The sequence below is a fragment of the Aptenodytes patagonicus genome, chromosome 7 (genome assembly GCF_965638725.1).
Source record: "Aptenodytes patagonicus chromosome 7, bAptPat1.pri.cur, whole genome shotgun sequence".
Classification (NCBI taxonomy): domain Eukaryota; kingdom Metazoa; phylum Chordata; class Aves; order Sphenisciformes; family Spheniscidae; genus Aptenodytes; species Aptenodytes patagonicus.
The window spans coordinates 33260835-33275741 of NC_134955.1; the positions used below are offsets into that span (position 1 = coordinate 33260835).

The 14907-nt window shown below is 43.3% G+C and overlaps 1 protein-coding gene across 6 annotated transcripts in view; it reads right to left on the bottom strand.

Moving 5' to 3' along the window:
- Positions 1-8657, bottom strand: part of PCNX1 (pecanex 1) — a 93532-nt gene extending 84875 nt beyond the window's left edge. For all 6 annotated transcript variants that reach the window (XM_076344765.1, XM_076344764.1, XM_076344761.1 and 3 more), the window contains exons 1-2: positions 8414-8657; positions 173-381 (exon numbers count right to left, since the gene is read on the bottom strand). In XM_076344765.1, the coding sequence (XP_076200880.1) occupies positions 173-381; positions 8414-8566 (362 nt within the window). In that variant the 5' untranslated portion in view covers positions 8567-8657. The remainder of the gene's footprint in view (positions 1-172; positions 382-8413) is intronic.
- Positions 8658-14907: the final 6250 nt, after the last annotated feature.

The window sequence follows — 14907 nt, forward strand, 5'->3', positions numbered from 1 at the left end:
CACATAAGTCAGTCTGCTTTTAAAGACCAGACTTAAACAGTCTTTCAGAACTACAGAGGTCTGCATCTATATTCCTCAGTGTTTATTTCAACTACCATTCCAGTTACACATCTGATGAATACAGGACTGTTTATCATTTGAAGCAGTATACATACATCAGCAGACACCTTACCTGGGCCCATTGCTGTCTTTTCTCTTGGCTGAAACATTGCTTTGTTCTGTTTTTGCACCTCTGTCCATATGCTCACTGGCATTCCTCTCCACAATTTCTCCCTCATCCAGTGCCCTGTGCAAACGGTAATTCACCATCTTCAAAACGATAAAGAGAGCTGCTATCACCGGGCAGTAGACAGCTACTATCATCATGGAAGAAGGAAGGGCCTTTCAAAAGAGAGTAAGAAAGAGTTAGTGAACACAAGGTCAAATGTCCATAAAAATACATGAAGCTATCTAGAGTTTAACAGTTTCTTTCATACAGAAAATATTGATCATACTGAAAATGAAGGTTTAAACACACACCCCCTACAGTCAAACTTTGTGTAGAGATTGTCAGAAGTCTAGCAACATAGAAAAAAGGAACAGTTGGACTACAAGATACCAAAGCACCACAGCAGCATACTAAGTAGACCTATCACTGGAGCTTGAGAACCAAATTCAACTCGTTCTCTTTTTGCAGGCTATTGGGATAAGACCTAGACTAGAAAACCTATAGCTAGCATGATTTTTTGTGTCACACCGAATATTTTTGATTAGTTGTTATGAATAAAAAGATGGGAAGATTTTAAGCAACTTGAAAACTAAACCAAGCACATGGTATGACCTTATTTCAGGGCTAGTACACAGCACCAAGTCCATTTTGGAAAAACTGATGCAAGTTTGACAGCATGGTGGATGGGAAAAAACCTGCCCAACTACCCAACACAGACGTTTTGACTTAGCTTGTCAGCTTCCAACAGCTACTCTTCAATGACAAGATACCGATCAGTCACAAAAGCCAAACTTTTCCCTACCTGCATACAAAAAAAAAGGCTGTTTACAATTGTGGTTCACACATTTGAGCAGCAGTCGCAATAATATGCAAGATCATACGCTCTGAAGACTATTTGTGCTAGACCATTACATGCCCATGGAAAGGCAGCCAACACAGATGTTCTGAAGAGAGTTTTTCAGCTGTGTCAAAGATGGCCAGAAGCCACATGAAAACCTCAGTCCCAAATTCAACTTTTGCAATTCTACTCAGAGTTAAGACTTCTCATGCAACTTCTTCTGAGGCCCATAAGGCTTTTACAGATCAACCACTTCAGCAACAGATACTGATTAAGTGCAGCCTAATAGCTATTTAAAAGAAGTGTTCAGAGTAGTAGTTAAACTTCAGATTTCACTTCAAGGCTTTCACCCTTCTAATTCACCTTTTATTCATATTTATAACTTTACCATTTCCCTAGGCAGTCACTAAACAAAATGAGACATTAACTCTTAGTCTTCATCCACAAATAAACCACTTTCCTTACAAAAGCAACAAGAGTCTGTGTTCTCAAATATTTTGCTGCATCACTATCCTTTACCCCACCGATAGTATAGTTTGATATAAAATTCTAACAGCCATAAATATATATACACACACAGACATACAACAATCAGAATTAAAGAGCATTTGTTACCCAGCACGAACATTAATTTAGTAGATAAGAACAAATTAACTGTCTTTTTAAACCTCTTACCCTAAGGAGAATTCCAGCTTGTTTCGTACACCTAGTCTCCCTCCCTATACAGACCATTGCAAGAGAAGAGTCTTTATGGTGATCAAAGCCCCATGCACATCTTGCAGAATCAGAAAGGGAACATGACTGGAGAACAAGACAGAGTGCCCTCTCTATTCCGCACATAATGCCAGTTTTAGTCATTTAAAAGAGATCTGATTACAACATTAATATTTACACATTCAACAGCTTATTAGTCCTAGAAGAACTAGCAGTGCTCATCACACAACTTAAACCATGAGTTTAGCAAAAACAGTTTGAAGAGATCTCCAAATACAAAATATTGTACTAATAAAGGGGATAAAAGAATAAACATTTCTAAATATTGTATTGACTGTTGACTTCAGGACAAAACCAATCCTTAATCTGGCTGCTCACTTTCTGGCAGTAAGCAAAAACAAATAATCAATGTAACATTTTTAAAGCCAAACAAGTATAAATAATTGAGTCTGGAATCAATCAGGAGGCAGGTAACTTATTAGGATTATTTTCTTAAAGAGATCAAGTTTAACCTACCTTTTCCTCCAACACAAGTTAAGTCAACACCTAATATAACATTTGAAGCAGGACAGGCAAACTAAGCCGAGGTATGCTAACTTAGATTTTGCATGCTGAGCTGGACAAGACCCTAATGGATAGGGAGATTCACTTACCAAGCACCACCTGAGGAGAATGAGGAAACAAAGCTATTTAAAAACAGCATCAGTAAGCAACCAGGAGCCACAATGATGCTAATGGCATCCATACAACCCCTGAAGCAATGCTACAAGGGTTTCCTCAAGAAATGCGGTGCTTCCGCTTTCAAGAACTTCAGAGGCAGCTAGCTCCCTGCAGGCAAGGGCAAGCCCATTAACTTTGGCAAAATGTATGAGCTTCCTGTACCTGCTAAGCAGTCTGCTACCCAATCACAAACACAACTTCAACTATCCTCTCTTTTACAAGTACGTAGTGTTCAGAAGCCATTACCAGAATAGTCAGGTGAATGCTAGATTACAAAAGCTAGAGTTAGTCTATAAAAGACATGCCTATACTTTTCTATCTGCAGAGCTCTTCAATTTCTCCCCCAAACTCTGTCAGCAGTGAGGTCACACAGTGTATCCGGTTTATCATGTGGAATGCAAATCTACACATCCTGTTCTGCAAAGGAAAGCTTTCAGAACAAGCAGGGAAAAAGGCAAAACACCTCATGTAACTTGCAGCAAACCCAATAAAGAATTAAAGGATGCTTTTTCCTCACATACTGTTTCCACAGGATTGCAGAAAGCTAAAAAATAAGTTATTCACTACTTTTCATTCTTTGTATTCATTAGTAGTCACTCCTCTCTGGATAGGACATATACTCTGGGAATAGAAGAAATTTTAGCATGTCTGGCATACTCTGCTGTCTGATCACACTTCACATTAAGTCTCACCAGCAACTCGCCTGCATTCCAGCCTCAAGAGGAAGAGTTACTGCAACCTAACCTAAACCACTGGTGTCTTCTCTATTTCTCTTTGCCAAACTTAGAAGCATCCATTTGGGGTCTTCTATCCACAAGCCCAGGCAAGTTAAAGTGAGATTAGTATTTTAAACTGTGCTTGACATTTTACCACATTTGAGGAGAGACCTCTCAGCAGCATAACTGAGTATCCTATACAACACCACCTTCAAGACTGGAAAACAACTCTAAGTCCTACAAATTTGCAGCTAGATCTCATTTCAGTTCTTTTCACAAGTACTAAAGCATTTTTATTGGGCACAACAGACTAAAAACCTCAGGTTAGAGCTTGCTAGCAGACACCAGCTGACTACAAGTCTGTAGCTGCAACAGCATTTCAGAGAACATCCCATTTTACTGCACATCTCTAGTCACTTCCATTAGCACCAAAACATACACTGAACAGCAGTAGTCACAACTGAAGCTCTTGTAGGAGAGAAGAGCTAGACATGACCATACAAAAACTGCCTGCTTTAATTACATTCTGTTGAAAACTTCAGTCATCTAACAGCTCAACAAACCCAATCATTAGATAAACTCCTAGCTGAAAGTATTTCCCTAAATCTTAAAGGGAAGTTAAGTAGTACTCTCAAAGATGGAGGGGGAGGGGAAGGAGAATGATTTTCTACCACCTTTCCCTCAGGAGTTACTTTCCAAATTTAAACCTTTCAAAACAACTTATGAAATCCATACTATACATGTGAACAAAGGTAAGATGCAGGAATGCACAGCTGAGGAGTGGGACTGTCCCTTCTGGAAGCTGCTGGCTGTTATGTCAGCTCAGCTGTATCACAGCACACCTTTTGTGAAACAGTGCATAGAAAAAGTCTTAAACACTCCTATATTCCAGCGGTCAACCTAGAACAGAAAAGAAACCTCAGACCACTAGTTACAGGACTAAAGTATTCCCATTTGAACTACAAAGGTAACCATACCTTGATTTAGCGTTTCAAATACATAAGTGTCAGAAACCAGAGGGAATTTCATTGATCACAGACTGTGCTGCATCCTTATGAAGAAACAAAGACTACATGGATCTTACCTAACCACATCTAGCTTTAGCTAGACGCTATAGATGCAATGAAGTTTCCAGATTCTTTTCAAAAAGAGGTATGTAGGTGTTACCTGTTGAGAACATTCATAGGAAAGTCTTCCAACCCAAATCAAATTGCAAGTCCTTACATAAAAGTGATATCAATCAAGCATTCATTAAGCAGTTGTCTTGTAAAATGCTTTCAAGTTCAAGCATCTTGAGGCCAGTATTTTATAGAAACATTCATACTGGAGAAAAGGAAATATCAAGAAACAGCAGATGTAGTTTCGTCATCATTTTTTGTTTATGAACAGCCAGAGCCCTTAAGAACTGTTGTTATCAGGAAGCATATTCAGTTACAAGTTATCTAGTTTTTGACTGAAACGTCAAGGTGTACAAATGAAACTTGAGTAGCAAAGAAACTGTATGTGGCTTAGAGTAATGTGGGATACCAGGGATTCTCATCACACATGTAACTTCAAGTACTTAAACTCTTAGTTGAAGAAACAGCACCTATTTCAGAAACTTCACTGGAAAAAGTCTTTCATATGAAGCTACATTTATATGACCTATTTCTATAACTATGTACACAAGTCAGGAAATTAAGTGCCTATTAAGTGAACTGTTGTCTAAATGAGCTTGACTTTGACAGACAAGTTCTGTAGGTACATACAAGCCCATCACCCCAAGCAAGGTACAGTCCTGGCTCCTCTTCAGTCACTGGCAAAGTTCCCCGAGTGCTGGAGCCAAGACTTCACCCCCTCCTGTGCACGTGGTGGGGCTGAAACAGCATTCCGATTAGGGGAAGTGCTTTGGCAGCCTCTTCTCTTCCCCTCCCCCTTGCAACACTGATGCATAACATTGGCCTCTGCATTTAGGGTATTTTTCCCAACTCTACCACTATGTTTTACAACCTAGTTGTACAGTTTCCCCATATTGTAGCATATTTTCTTCTCCCAGCTTGAGTTTTGGATTAGAGTAGAAAGAGGGATCAGCTCTTACAACAGATATGCAGATCAACAGGCACAGCTGAGTCTGTTACTGAATACAAATATCCAAACAAGATAGATTTAACTAGTCTAGAAAGCAGTATTTTTGTATGCATGCTGCCAAGCCACAGATCCAACAGTACAGACTCAAGCAGCTTCACTCAAGCAGACATCTCTTCCGCTACACCCCAATTCCTTCATTATCTACACTTTCTTTTTGCCACGCTTCCAACAACGACAGGTTAAGTGTATAAATACACGAGAAAAAGAAAAGTATATGGATCTGTAATATAGATACATTTATGTATACATCTGTCTCTTCTCCTTCACATAGGGTACAGACCTCACTTTCACATGCTTAAGCTCAGAAGGCAGATGAGGGACCAAGGAAGAAAGGCTAGCTGAATTCTACTGCTAATGTCTTCAGTTGGTTTGCACCATGAGTTAAACCCACCAACCCTAACAGCACTGGCATACACATGCAAAGAAATACACAGATTTATGGTATTACTTGCTGACCACAACCATTACCAGATTCCATTCTGAAAATACAGGATCAATAGAAGGAATACACAGGTTGGATGCAACAAACCAAGTCTTTAAGCAGTAAGTGCATCTAAATTACCATATCCAAAAAGAGATTAAGTGTTCCATTCCTGCTGGGGGTTAAGTAACATTTGAAAAAAAGTGATTACCTTACTGTAAAATGCATTCAGCTTTGAGAACCAGCTACAAGCGAAGTTCTTAGGGGATCCTTTGTTGCTACAAAACAAACTTAGGAATAACTAGTTATTGCTGCTTCGATGCATCAAAGCAACACTATGATCTTGGAATTCCTTATGTGAGGAAGTTTTATATGTAATATAAAACCTGGCAGCATTCTAAGTCTTTCTATATACCTTGGTTTTTTAAACACACAGGGTTGTCTGCCAGCAACAAGTCACTTGAAGCTAGCTTAGAAATTCCCTCCTACACACCAGTGAGCCATGCTCAGAATTCAGATTATGATTTTACCTAAGACTTTTTAAGCAAGTTCCACTTATTTATGGATGTCCTACAGCAATGCAACATTTACTGCTTTTTATTTTGAAAAAGAGCCTAAGAGATGCTAAAGACCTAAGATGACCATCACAATTCTGCCTGTTTAGTTTATGTCTAGACAACACAAACGGCAGAGGGTGGAAAGAGGGAAAACAGCCAAATATGATTCAATCTGCTTTAACTTGTGACTAATCTCCCTACTTATTCTCAGGGAAGTTGGCACTTGTTGCATCTTTAACTTGTCCAGAGCTATGAAGCAAGAGAATTTCTCTGACCTCAACAAAACCCAAAGCAGCTTGCTTTTGCGCTTCTTTTCCCTTTGCACAGGAAAAGGAAGTAGTTTAAGCAACACTGAAGTTTACCCCATAGTAGGGGCAACTGAAGCTTAACTGCTGCTTTAAGAGCAGCAGGAGACTCAAATGCTGGTCCAGATTTATCAGTTGTCAAAAGACCTATGTACAATACAGATCAGCCCCCCTTCAAAAGTCTCCTGCGCATGCAGGATATAGCTCACCACACCTTTATGAACAGCTTTCTCAGCAAGGGAGTACTAATTAAGTAACTATTCTGCCAAAGCAGAAGAGCAGTACTTCTACCAAAAAAAAAAAAAGCAGCTACATTTGAGACCAAAAGGACTGTCCTCTTCCCATATTCAGTGGAACTCCGAATAGATACAGATTCACAGTTTTTATAGATAGGATCTGCTTAGTTGGAAGTTTTATCTAGCTGTTGTCACATTAACTTTGGTTTTAAAAGCAGTTTGTTCTCAGCCTGCGGTTTCCTTGCCAGCAGTCTACAGTTTTCAAACAAAAAGCCTTGGAGCTACCTTTTCCAAGACACTGTAATATGAATTAAAAACTAACCATACAGGGCTGTAACTTCCTCTTCCACATTACCTATTTCTTAGTATGAAGTGTCTCATACTGCAACCTTACAAATTGCTTTTTAACAAAGTAAATACCTGACCCCAGAGCTCTCAATCTCTGCAACTGCACTCACATAGAGTTTTTCCTCCAAGGTTTCATTCACTAACTCACATTTTTTCACAAGGCAGTCGCTACTTCATGTTGTCACAGCACCTGGACCTGGCAGACTTGCAAATTACATTCTACCTCATATGCTCAAAACTGATCACAACACACCTAGTATGATGACACTTTTCTACTGAGAAATCTGAAGCGAAATAGTAGCATTTCATAAGTTACACACAACTTAGAAAGAAAAGCACTGGCCAACAGGAAACTACCCCCTTCTCTCATAACCGATCACACCTCTCCTATATTTGTTTCCACGTCCTAACATCAAGAAAGTTTCTAGGTTTAAAGGTTAGTATTTTAACAGCTTTGAGTGAAGTGTCAGATACAAAGATATATTCAACAGGAATTCTCCCAAACCAAGTATACTAAAGTCTGGACACAAGCAAAAAAGGCAAAGTAACTTCTTGTCAATAACAGAGAGTCCAGATACACTGCCAGCCAGCACGCAGTACACTACACTATGGCCAAATAAACTTCCAGGTTATGGACCCTGAAGCAAATCCCTCCCCAAGTCTCAAAAGTCAGAAGAGAAAGCGACAGAGCTGCCAAACAGAAATACTGGCTGTATCTGACAGCTGCTACGTAAACTGTGATTTTTCCTGGACTACCAGCATATCCGCAGTGGAAACTAGTAGAGTTATGCCCAATTTTGAAGGAAAGTAAACAGACAATCGAAGGCGAAGCGCCAGCGACCGAAGCCCTGCCGCGCCCGCTGCGCCCCGCTAGCACGTATCCACCCACATATCCCCGGTAACAGGTCCGTGCTTCCGAAACGCCGCGGCCTCAGGCACGTTCCGGGCCGCCTCGATGGCGGCTGCCGGGCCCGCCGCGGGCCACCGCTCGCAGCGGCGGGCGCCGACAGGGACAAGCCGCGGGCAGGCGGGCCCCGGGGCGCCCCTTCCCGGGGCAGCCCGGCAGCGCACAGGCAGCGCCGCGGGCAGGGGGCGCGCGCGCGACGGCCCCGGCCCCGCGGCGCCCTCCCCCCCGCTGAGGCGGGCGGCCCCCCGCGAGGCCCGCCCGCCCCGAGGCCCAGGCCGGCACCGTTCCCCCGGGCGCGGCGGCGGCCTGCGCTCACCATGTAGAGGGTGAAGGGGAAGCCGAGCAAGAAGAGCCACAGGTAGAGGTGCAGCGCGTTGACCCCAGCGCCCTGGTGCGGGTCCTGGTACCAGCCGCCGCTCAGCGCCGCCCACACGCCCTGGCGCAGGATCTGCAGCACCTGGGAGCCCATGGCGGCCCCGCTCCGCCGAGCCGGCCCCGCTCTATCCGCCCTGCGAGCCCGGGCAGAGCCGTGCACCGCCCGCGCTCCGCGACAGCCCGCACGGCCGCAACCGCCGCCGCCGCCTCCCCAGCAACGCCGCCGCCATCTTATGTCCGGGCCCCGGGCCGGCCGCCCGCCCCCGCGCCGCCGATAGACCGGCAGCCCTTGCGGCAGGGAACGCCCGCCCCGCGCTCTGTCGCCGGGGAGGGACAACGCTGCGGGGGCGGGGGCGCCCGCTGCTGCGCCTGCGCGCGGCCTCCTCGCTGCACCCGCCTCCGCCGAGGCGGGCAGAGCCGCCACCACCGCCCCCTGGCGGCGCGGAGGAGGGCTGGGAGGCGCGGGCCGGCTCGGCGCTGGGCGGGCGAGCTGCTGCCGCTGGCCCCAGTCCCCATTCGGGGCCCAAACCCCACCTATGAGGCGGGGGCAGGCCGGGGTCCGCCCGGAGTACCGGCGGGCAACGTGTCCCCCGGTCACCGAGGCGGGCTCACGTCTGCGGCCTGGCCAGGGTGGCTCTCGGGGCTCATGCCGTGTTAGGATACTCCTAGAAAATGGAGGGAGACGCAACCATCGCAAAGGGCTTTTCCTTCCCCTCTCTAGGGCCTTACTCCTGGCGAGGCATGGTGTCCTCTTCTCGTGGCAGGGCACAAGGACATTGTCCCATCGTACCTTGCCGGTTTTGGGGTCCTTCCGTTTACTGTCAATACATGACTGTACCAAAACCCTTGTGTGCCTGTCCCCACCACGGGGTTGGGTTTGTTGTTGCTTTCAGCGCATACAAAGTCAGAATCACTTGGATGTACTAGAAAGGAGAACACAACGCAGCAGGCCATGGGTACACCGTAAGTCTCACAGATTTAAGTCTCAACTTCCACATTCACCTATTTTCACAGAAGGTCACTAGTTCTCATCAAATCCCAGCTTTTCAAGCTTTCCCCTTAGACAAGCACATCCCAAAAGTCACGCATCAGATAGAAAGGGTCAGATCAGGGAAGGAGTTTTGAGAGTGCTGTCAAGCAGGGGAAAGGAGAGATCTCTTCCTTCAAACCCTATGAATGAGTAACGTTGAGGATCCCTCATTAAACTGAACAAATTAGATAAAACCTGTTGGAGCAGGTCCAGAAGAGGGCCACGAAAATGATCAGGGGGATAGAATACCTCTCCTATGAAGAAAGGCTGAGAGAGTTGGGCTTGTTCAGCCTAGAGAAGAGAAGGCTTCGGGGAGACCTTCTTGCAGCCTATCAGTACTTAAAGGGGGCTTATAAAAAAGATGGCGGCAAACTTTTTAGCAGGGCCTGTTGCGACAGGACAAGGGGGAACAGCTTTAAACTAAAGGGGGGTAGATTTAGACTAGATACAAGGAAGAAATTTTTTACGCTGGGGGTGGTGAAACACTGGCACAGGTTGCCCAGAGAGGTGGTGGATGCCCCATCCCTGGAAACAGTCAAGGCCAGGTTGGACGGGGCTCTGAGCAACCTGATCTAGTTGAAGATGTCCCTGCCCACGGCAGGGGGGTTGGACTAGATGACCTTTAGAGGTCCCTTCCAACCCAAACTGTTCTATGATTCTGTGAAATTACCTGTCTCGCCAGTCATATTTGGGGAAAAAGTAGCTCTGAGGGAATGCTATGATACTGTTGCTGTGGTGGCAGAAGGATCCCACACAGGTTCTGTCCTGAAACCAACTTGCTGTCCCACTCCAGCAGATACAAGATGGGGGAACAGCATCTTCTGGGTCTCTGCTGTGGAGGAATTGCAGGAATGAAATAACCCGAGCACTCAGTCGTGACTCATGATGAGCATGCATTTGGGCTGGTGTTTTCAAGAGGCTGTGTTAATGCCACAGTCTCCACAGTGTTTTTCTCCCTGACAGCGAACCAATGGCAGCATTTGGCTATTCTTGGAAAACCAGAAGACAGAAGTGACTGACTCAAAGCAGATGTAGATGATCTATTTTTTTGTTTCCCCAGTGGGAAAGCAGGGAGAAGGGATGGACACAAAACCCCCAACCATGATGGTGCTCTCCCCCACAGTATAAACAAATAAACAATTTTTAACTTTATTGTTTCAGATAGTGCATTTTCAAATGTAAAACTGCCAGCAGTATTTAGCAAAGGAGCATTTTTTTCACTCTGTCAAACAGGATTGAGAAGTGAGAGGAAAAAATTATGCAGGGAGTTAGGAGAAGAGGGAAAAAAAAAAAGCCAACAGAAAACCTACAGAGGATTATCATGGATGGGGAGGGGGAATTCCCTTTATCCTTTTGGGATAAAGCCAAAGCATGACAAGCCTCACCAGTTACAGGAGGCTCAGGAAAAAACAAAACTATGAAGCCTGTTTCAACTACATCATTTGCCAAAATACCATTAAAAACTAAAATTACCAATACAGCTGTTAAAAGGTGAATTTTAAGATGTGTTATCCATAAATATATTATGATACTGTAATGATCAGGATTATGAAGCATTAGTTCTTCCAGCAGCTGTTTTATGAATGTTACATAAAAGCTGTTCACCTTCTCCACAAAAAGGAAGAAAGAGGGATAACATTCATTAGTAACATGTCTGAAGGCCACAGTAAATGCTTTAAAAACCTTTATGCTTCTGTTTAGGAGCCATTAATTAAATTTGGACAGATTAGCCTCAGCCTCATAGTAATGATTCATGTTAAATAGTGCCTCTGTGTGAGAGGCTGGATGTTGTGGAAGCTTATGGCTGCTTCCCCAGCGCTGCTCCTAGAAGTCATTGGACCAGCCATGGAGTGATAGAGGCTTGGGGGGGGTTAAAGCAAAAAAAAAAAAAAAAACACCCAACAGAGGAAAACAAAGCATTAATATTACTGGCTCAACCCTGATCCAAAACAGCATTACCTAGTTTATCACAGATAGCCCTGTTCAAGAGCACTTCATCGTGGGATGATCTAGTATGCGTCCAGTAAAATAAGCGAGAGAATATCACATGCTTGAGAGGACAATTAAATTTCATTGTTCAGCTATTTAAACGCAGACAGGCTGAAAACAATAGGACACAAGATGGGGAAACAATATTGGAATCCATCCATGCCTGAAGGTAAAATTGATAACAAGCCCAGTCGTAGGCATCATTAACAAAGTAAGAAAAAAAAATCATTATTAGCTTTTAAGGGAAACAAACAAACAATCCACATTTGGATAGAAAGTAACAGCAGTAGACTCAGTCTATGCCTCGAACCTCTGCAATCCAACAAATAACTAGCTTATCTTCTGCACTCTACTTTAGCCTTACAGTACTTCTTTAGGATGGGTATTACTCTCTGTACAGAAAAAGACTGTGCTCTGGGAAAAATAGAGCACAACATCGGTGAAGAGTGAACAATTTATTAGATAAAATATTTAAGAGAGGGGGCATTAAATCCAATGATTGGAGATCAACCTGGTTTTCTCCAGCATTTCTCTTGTAATTTAGTATGCCAAGACTAAGGCAAAGAAGTAATTTGCCACAGAAGCCAGCATTACACAGGAGGAGACCAACTTGAAACTGTAACTTATTTTGGCCAGGTAATACTTCAATTCCATTTTTCCTCACATTCTTGATAAACGTACACAGTCAAGTGCCCTCCTTACAACCACAGGCTATTGGGGAAACTTCTGTAGCAAACTAATATTATGGGCTCTTTTAGGTATGCCATCATATTAAAGATATGGGTTTTTTTGACTTGGACTTGGCCAAGGAATAATGATCTTGTAATCATATACAGCAACATTTTTCTTTACTTCATGCCACACTCCTGTGAGTTGAAAGGGCATTTGCAAAATCAGGGCAACGCTATATGTGGTAGACAGCAGAATGTAGGTTTTACCAAATACTCGGATAAACTAATCGCAATTTCTTGACCAGCCTTATGAGCACACTTTTTCTAATGCGTGATATTACAAGAACAGGAAGGTAATCAAAACAGTAACAAAACACTGAAACCTGCCACAAAAGTGCTTCAACATGTTGCCATCTCTAAGAATAGTATGGCAGCATGCTTTGCACCACTAGTAGTACTTTAGTCTCTCTTATCTTCTCATTCAAGGGAATGAAGTTCTACACTTTCCCTCCAGACAGATATTTTGTGGGATACCCAAAATTATCATTTTTAAATTAGTTATCAAGAGAATTCCTAAGTTTTATGAGAACATAACTTGGATAATTGGGACAAGAGGTGAAACAAAGTTAAAAAGAATATTTTGCCTAAATTGGGTGCAATTTTTTATGTCCGGAAACAAGCTTATGATTGGCACTTCCTTGTAATTTTTCGTTACAGTAATTGTCACAGTATGATACCAAGCTGTAAGTAGCTAATAATCAGCAGAAAATAAGAAAAACACTGATTTACTCACTTTACAATTATGAGGGTTCTTCTCTCTCCATGCTGGATACAGCGTTTGTTTTCAGATGAAGATTGACAAACTAGGCCTCGGTGGCTCACTACCAACTTCTATTTACTTCTTCCTATTGATTCCTTGTCTCAGGATCTATAGTTAGCAGCATTTCAACCCCGATTTTTGGATCCCGCTGACACATACTACTTACTGTGGATTGGATACAGCGTCCAAAGCAGCAACTTCGGCTCCAAAAAGAAAGACAGAAAAAGACAAAAGTCAATTTTCTATATAATTTATCAGCCTAGGAGAGAAGTGCACCTACCTTTTGATTTCCTGAAGAAGCAATAGTTAAAATACATACTTGCTACTTGGGCATTAAGAGTCTTCGCATAATTTTAAGTCTTGACTTTTTTTTCCCCACCATTTCCCCGTAATGGCATCGTGGTTAAAAAAGGGTTTATCTGAATTCAGAACGTTGTCATAAATGGTGATAAATGTGTTTTATTCTCTCATTATCTCCCATGAGAATTAAGAAGTAGGCTTATTTATGAGGGTGATAGAAAGCAGAAAGTCACTCTACAATAATATTTGTTAGCCTGGTTTCACTGTAAGATAGCTAATTTTCTTATAAAACCTGTCAGGAGGTTGTTCTAGATTTGCTTTTAATTACAGTAGAGTGGTTTTTGACAACTGCAGGACTCTACTGAACATGTTGGCATCACGTTAGCATCTGATGGCAGCTTATCTGCTATTTGCACAGTTTTTAAACAAGCTTCTAAACAAGAACCAGATCCTTTCTCAGACCACGCTCCCTTTCTAGCAGAGAAGTCACGCCATATTCAGCCTTGCACACTAAGAGATTGCTATGAAATTACTCTGTGAAATTTAGTCCTGTGTATTACCCCTACTCCCAACCGGAATACAGCCTTTAGAGACAGTGAGAAAAATAAGCCTATCCTCTAGTGTCTCAGTACAGACCAGGCACGAATTTACCAGCAGGAAGGTTACCTGGCAGGAGACCTCCTCTCCCTGCTCTCCTGGCAAGTTCACTGCTCACAGCACATGATGCAGCCCAGCTGTTTGCCAGGGTACAGCCCACACCCACCTTTACCACTGCCACGGCACGAAACTCGCTCCCAGATCCACCTGCCCTTTCGGGATACACCCTGCCCAGCAGCTTGTGGGGCAGGCCAAACCATTCCCTCTCTCTCAGCGTGGGAGAACATAGTTCTTGCCCTCAGAAACCAAGAAAGGGGAAGAAAGGTTTGGGTTTTGGGGTTTTTTTTTTTCTTTTTTTCAACTATCCCTATGACTAATATAGCTCTCCATAGTACTTCACAGTGCTGCTTAGGCAGAGATCAATTCACTGGGTGGAGGATGCTAATTACTGGTCTGCAAACAGCTGAACCATGAACCATTAATCCTGCCCTTGCAGTTTGTCTCAGCTGCCTGCTGCACCTTTTGAGTATGTAAGCTCTTTTCGTATGCTCTCTCAGCCCTGTGGTTTTCTCAAGACAAAATAAGCAGACCAAAGCGAGATTCTCCCCGAAGAAGAGCACTTACATAAGTTTCTTATTATCAGGGAGTGCTGAAAGGGGAAAAACATTTAAAATAGATCCACGCAGACAAAGAAGTCCCATGACAGCTAAGAAAAAAGAATTCTTACCAACTTGTTGATAGCAACCTTCTGTAAGTTGCCACTAGAACAACAGCATCTTCAACTCCACTCCTTTTCTTTGTTGTCTAGAAATTGTCTCTATACAACTTTCTGCTGTACGTTTTTAGCAGCTATGTGGGCCCCAGTCTCACTATCCTAACCTCTTGCAGCTGCTTCAGCATGGCTGAAAACTCAATTGGAATGGCTTAATGCTCCCATTGCTAGAGACAGAGTGCAATTTTAAGATGAACTTTCCTCCTAAGGTTGGTTCTGGTAGTGTTTCTTGCAAGAAAATTGTGATGGCATCATT